At 45.8% G+C, this 6186-nt stretch overlaps 1 protein-coding gene across 1 annotated transcript; it reads left to right on the forward strand.

Moving 5' to 3' along the window:
* Positions 1-1934: 1934 nt before the first annotated feature.
* Positions 1935-4953, forward strand: LOC124680768 (receptor-like protein EIX2). Its single transcript, XM_047215818.1, has one exon. The coding sequence runs from the start codon at positions 1935-1937 to the stop codon at positions 4914-4916; it is 2982 nt and encodes a 993-aa protein (XP_047071774.1). The 3' UTR covers positions 4917-4953.
* Positions 4954-6186: the final 1233 nt, after the last annotated feature.

Genomic DNA, 6186 nt, shown 5'->3' on the forward strand with positions numbered 1-6186 from the left:
GAGACAGGCCAAGTCCACACACGGAGCCACAGAGTACGACTTTGTGCGTGCAGGTGTATTGATGCAAACGTCATATGTCTCGGTGTTGTGCTAGGTTATAAATACTTGGCTTTAATTAAACCAGAACTACTGAAAGACAAGTGATGTTGTTTAACAGCTTACAACACCACGCAGAACTCAGGCTCACACACACACACACACACACACACACACACACACAAAAGCGCAGCCTGAAGAACGCGAAGTCCTCCGCGCTCTCGAACTCCAAAGTAGAAAATAGTGGCAACAACAGATGAGCTAGTCAACTTGAGGGCATCACAATGTGATTAGCTTCATGTGCATAGGGAAACACACCATCCACCTTCATCGCCGAAGAGGAACACTACCTTGTCGCCCTTCTTCCCCATGGGGACTTGCTACTCATTTTCTCTCTCCTCCATTGTTGACCTTGAGTTGATTTCTCTATTTCTTCACTCCCTCCATGATTCTTGCACCTATTTGAGGGAAGAGAGAGGAGATCTAGATGTTCATATTCACCAACCAAATCCCTCTCTTTGTGAGGGGAATCCACTAGATCTAGATCTTGGAGAAATTTGGTATTTCTCCTCCTATTTATTCTTCCTCTCTTATTCCCCAAGAGCTTTTGTAACTTTGTGGGAATTTGAGAGAGAAGGATTTGTGCATGTTTGTGGTGTTCTTGCAATTGCATTTGGTGCATCAGTTTGAGTTCTCCACGGTGATTTGTGGAAGTGAAAGTGGGAAGATTCTTCCTCTTAGGTTCTTGGAACCCTAGACGGCTTAGTGGTCTTTGTGGTGTTCTTGGGGTCTCCAATTAAGTTGTGGATACTGCCTCAAGTTTGTAGCTTTATGGCTTAGTGGTGTTCTTGGGGTCTCCAATTAAGTTGTGAAGATTCCTCAAGTGAAAGGCCTTTGTGGCGGAATATTAGGAGCCTCCAGTTAAGTTGTGGAGTTAGCCCCAAGCTTTGTGCGGGTTCGGTGACCACCCTCAAGGTCCCATAGTGGATCGAGGACATCCATTTTAATGGGAATTCTCGAGGAGAATACGGTGAGCACTTCGTGGCGTTTGGAGTGCTTTGTCCTCCACACCGCTCCAACGGAGAGTAGCACTCACAAGAGTGTGAACTTCGGGATACATCGTCATCTCCGCATCACCTCGGTTATCCCTATACCCGGGCATTTTTACTTGTGCACTTTACTTTGTGATAACCTTCGTGATTGAAGTTATATATCTTGCTATCACATAGTTGCTTGTATTGCTTAGCATAAGTTGCTAGTGCACATAGCTGAACCCCTAGTTATGTAGGTTTTGTGGTTGGTAAATTGAACGCTTGTTTTATTCCGCATTTGTTAAGCCATAATCGTAAAAGTTTTAAACATATAGCGTTTTCCCTACTAGTAGATTATTTCGATACATGTCGGTCGTCGCGTGTTTAGATACCTCATTACATTGCTATCTCTCATCTTGATGATCATTGTCGCCTGGCACGGCATGAGATTTGATTAAAACCATCAAACCGGTGTGCACCTTTTTCGGTGTGTCAATGGTAATCCTGGTCATCATTAGATTCTAGCCACAACTTTAGAAGAAAAGTATGCCCGTCTTGCTTTGCATGGTTCACTGTCCAGATCAGTTGAAATTGCAGATTTGCAGTCGTAACTTCAGTACAGGATAGTTGTTGTCTTCATCATTGATTGTCCATATCATTAAATTCTAGCCAGAACTTCAGAAGAAAAGTATGCGCCAGATCAACGGTTTTTCTCCCCATTCCACACGCCATTTGCGACCAGGACAACTAGCGCGTCTGCGCCTGTGGTAGACATGCACAGGTTTTTCTCCCCATTCCACCCGCCATTTGCGACCAGGACAACTAGCTCCTCATATAACATAATGCGCCTGTGGTAGACATGCACACATGCTTTCTGGCTTGAAGATCAATATGACTAGGCGTGTGCTCCTCGTTGGAGGAGCTGCACTAATCCTCAGCCTACTCATCTCCCTCGCAGCAGCATCCACTTCCCATGGTCCAGCGAGTGTATTAGGAGCCTGCATCAGCAGTGAGCGAGATGCGCTTCTGTCCTTCAAGGCAAGCCTCTTGGACCCTGCTGGTCATCTCTCGTCATGGCAGGGTGGCGGCGGTGACTGTTGTCAATGGAAAGGAATCCGGTGCAACAACCGTACAGGCCATGTAGTCAAGCTCAACCTCAGCAACATCGACACCAACGCCTATTACGAAACGGGCGTGCGGAGCAGTTCATTAAGCTTGTCGGCAGGTGAGATGAGCTCCTCTTTGGCTATTCTACAGCACCTGCGCTATCTTGATCTGAGCTGGAATAACTTCAGTGGCACCACCATACCGGCTTTCGTGGGTTCTCTCAACAACTTAAGGTACCTCAACCTCTCCTCGGCAGCTTTCGGTGGGGCAATACCTTCCCAACTTGGCAATCTCTCCAAGTTGCAATATCTTGATGTTAGCGGTAATTCTATGTACCGGAATAATAATGATCTTCAAGCAGTGGATCTTGCATGGTTGCCACGTCTCTCTTTGTTAAGTTATCTTGACATGAGCGGTGTGAATCTTAGTTCTGTGAAGGATTGGATTCACACGGTTAATATGTTTCCTTCTCTTACGGTGCTTCGCCTGTCGGATTGTGGCCTTAGTACTATTACCGTGTCTGCTGGGAGTACTCTACAATATTCCATGCCCAACCTCACACATCTAGAGGTCCTTGATCTGTCATTTAACTATTTTGCAACTTCACTCAAGCATGCCTGGTTTTGGAATCTCACAAGCATTAGGAAGCTTTCCCTCTCAGATTGCGGCTGGATTGGATCCATTCCCAATGGATTGGGAAACATGAAGTCCCTTCAGGTCATAGACTTGAGTTTCAATTACGATCTTGAGGGTTTGCTACCAAACAATCTGCAAGGTCCTTGCAATTTGAAAGTACTGCTATTAACTGCTAACAGAATCAATGGGAACATAGCTGATTTCCTGGGTCGATTGCCAAGGTGCACATGGAATACATTGCAAGAGTTGTATGTGGGGTATACAAATATGACAGGGAATTTACCAGTTTGGATTGGGAACATGACCAATCTCAGTGTTATTTCAGCATGGGATAACATGTTGACTGGCACTCTACCCGTAGGAGTTGGAACACTTGGTAATTTGAAAATCCTAGCTCTAAGCAACAATAACTTCAAAGGTGTGCTTCTCAAGGAACATTTCGCAAGTTTAGGTAATTTAGAGTTTTTGGATCTCAGCAACAATGACTTCAGCGGTGTGCTCACAGAGAAGGATTTTGCAGGCCTGTTGAATTTAGAGTATCTGGACTTGTCATACAACCCTTTGAAAATCGCTATCAACCAAAAATGGGTTCCCCCATTTAGATTGAAGGTCGCAGGTTTTCGATCATGCCATCTCGGGCCTCATTTTCCAAAGTGGCTCAAAGGGCAGACCAGCATTGATGTTCTTGTTCTTGGAGATGCAAATCTAGATGATGTTATTCCTGATTGGTTTTGGGTGACATTTTCCCGAGCTTCATTCTTGCATGCATCAGGAAATAAATTGAGTGGCTCATTACCAGACAGTTTACAACACATGGCAGCTGATCGTATATATCTCGGGTCCAACATGTTTACAGGTCAAGTCCCCTTGTTGCCATTAAACATATCCCACTTGAACCTGTCGTCAAACTCTTTCTCAGGGTCATTGCCACCAGACCTGAAAGCTCCACTTTTGGAAGAGTTGTTGCTTGCAAATAATCAGATTAGCGGTATGATCCCATCATCTTTATGCCAATTGACTAGTCTGCACCGGTTGGACCTATCAGGAAACAAGTTAACAGGGGATGTTATGCAATGCGGCAAGGACTCGGGAACAAATCAGTTTGGTTCTAATATGTACAGTCTGGCCTTGAACAATAACAATCTCTCAGGTGAATTCCCCAAATTTCTTCGAAGTGCATCACAATTACAATTCCTCGATCTTTCATACAATATGTTCTCTGGAGGATTACCAAAGTGGTTACCTGAAAAAATGCCACACTTGCAAATCTTGAGGTTGACGTCAAATATGTTCAGTGGCCATATACCAGTCAATCTCACTTGCATTGACAGTCTTCATTATTTGGACATATCAGGCAACAATATATCAGGAAATATACCATGGTCACTATCAAACTTGAAAGCAATGATGACAACAATATCTCAGTACGCAGGGGATTACAACTTTGAAGAGAGCATACCAGTAATTACGAAAGACCAAAAGCGTGATTATAACTTCGAAATCTACAAGCTATTGGTGAATCTTGATTTATCAAATAATAGTTTAACAGGACAAATTCCAGACGAGATAAGTTTACTGATTGGCCTTACAAATCTGAACCTCTCAAGTAATCATTTCAGAGGAACAATCCCAAACCAGATCGGAGATTTAATTAATCTGGAGTCCCTGGACCTATCCTACAATGAGTTTTCTGGTACAATACCATCAAGTTTGTCTGCTCTAAATTCTTTGAGCCACTTGAACTTGTCATATAACAATTTATCAGGTGCAATACCATCTGGACCACAGCTACAAACTCTTGACAACCAGATGTATATATACCTCGGCAACCCTGGTCTTTGCGGTCCTCCTCTCTCCAGGAACTGTTCAGAAAATGATTCACATAAAAGCAACCTTGAAGATATGAATCACATGTCATCTGTTTGTCTTGTCACGAGCCTCGGATTTTTGGTTGGTCTATGGACAGTGTTCTGCACCATGTTAGTGAAGAGAACCTGGAGGGCTGCCTACTTCCAGTTTATTGATAAGCTATATGACAAGGTTTATGTGCAAGTGGGTGTGAGGTGGGCTCGACTGTTGGAGAAAACTCCAGATGGTGCACCATGATGTGCCCAATATAATTCCGTTGTAACGAATTGTACGACATCTGCATCGCAATACGTTTGCACTATATCTGTATTTGTAACCCTACCTGGGCCTTTTTGCTAGACAACACACGTGGACAGAATCCCCTTCTTCTTCTCTATTGTTTTTCCTCAACTCTCGGTGTTATAATCTCAGGTTACATCGATATGTATATATAGGACCAGCCAAGCTATTTTTAGAGATCAAAAGGTTGTCATTTTATTAGTCACCAGAATCACAAGCTAACAAGTTCACGAGATAACCCGGAGGAGAGTCTACCTATGTATTACAACACTTATTATCTCAGCCACCCAGAACGCTGCACGTGTTTGACCAAATCTTCATTAAATCCTCGCATAACCATCTTTTTTGTTGATAAACCAAATATATTAATATTGAGAGATACCAATTACACCTGCAACAACGCAATACCCTAATGGTAGTACGGATGCACACAGCCAAACAATAAAGAGGAAGAAAACTAAGAAAAAAACTCCACTATGGTATTCATGCCTCGGCTGAGAGGGCGACGAAGGAGGCAGAGGACGTGGAGCAGGCGGAAGAGGACGTGGCCGTCAACATGGAGGACGACGACGGCTGATACGACGCCGTCGAGGACGCGCCACCACATGGGCAGCAACACCGAGACTGCGCAGCAGGACGCGGCTCACGAGGGCGAGATGACAGAGGTGAATGCCGCCGCCATCGAGGCGTGTTTGGCCGAGATCTCCCGCGCCACCATGGAGCACGAGGCCGCGCGCCAGGCCGACCGACAGCGTTTAGGCGACCTCGTCGGGCGGAGGTCCGAGCTCATCGCCGTGGCAAAGCATGCCGCCACCTCCAGCTGCCCTCGCCCAAGCGGCTGGCGCACAAGGTGATGGAGGAGGAGTACCGGCTGGAAGATGAGCGCGGCCAGGAGTGGCGTGCCAATCGCAAGAGGCGGAACAAGGATGCCAGGGCTACATCGCTCGCCCGCCTCCATGCACGCTGGGACACCGAGCTTGGCGTACGCGCAGCCGCGCACACCAGGGAGACCGCGTCGCTCATGCGTGACGCGAAGGGCCACCTCAGGGCGGCGGAGGCAGAGCGCGCACTCTCCAACATGTGAAAGGACACGGATGTCGCCTAGAGGGGGGGTGAATAGGCGGTTTAAAACTTTTACGAGATGGGCTTAACAAATGCGGAATAAAACTAGCGTTTACTTTGTCAAGCCCAAAGCCTATATACTATGGTTCACCTATGTGCACCAACA

The sequence above is a fragment of the Lolium rigidum genome, unplaced genomic scaffold, assembly GCF_022539505.1.
Source record: "Lolium rigidum isolate FL_2022 unplaced genomic scaffold, APGP_CSIRO_Lrig_0.1 contig_28054_1, whole genome shotgun sequence".
Classification (NCBI taxonomy): Eukaryota; Viridiplantae; Streptophyta; class Magnoliopsida; order Poales; family Poaceae; genus Lolium; species Lolium rigidum.

Excerpts from the sequence above, each read along its gene's own strand:
- LOC124680768 (XM_047215818.1), top strand. The coding sequence starts at position 1,935 with ATGCTTTCTGGCTTGAAGATCAATATGACTAGGCGTGTGCTCCTCGTT.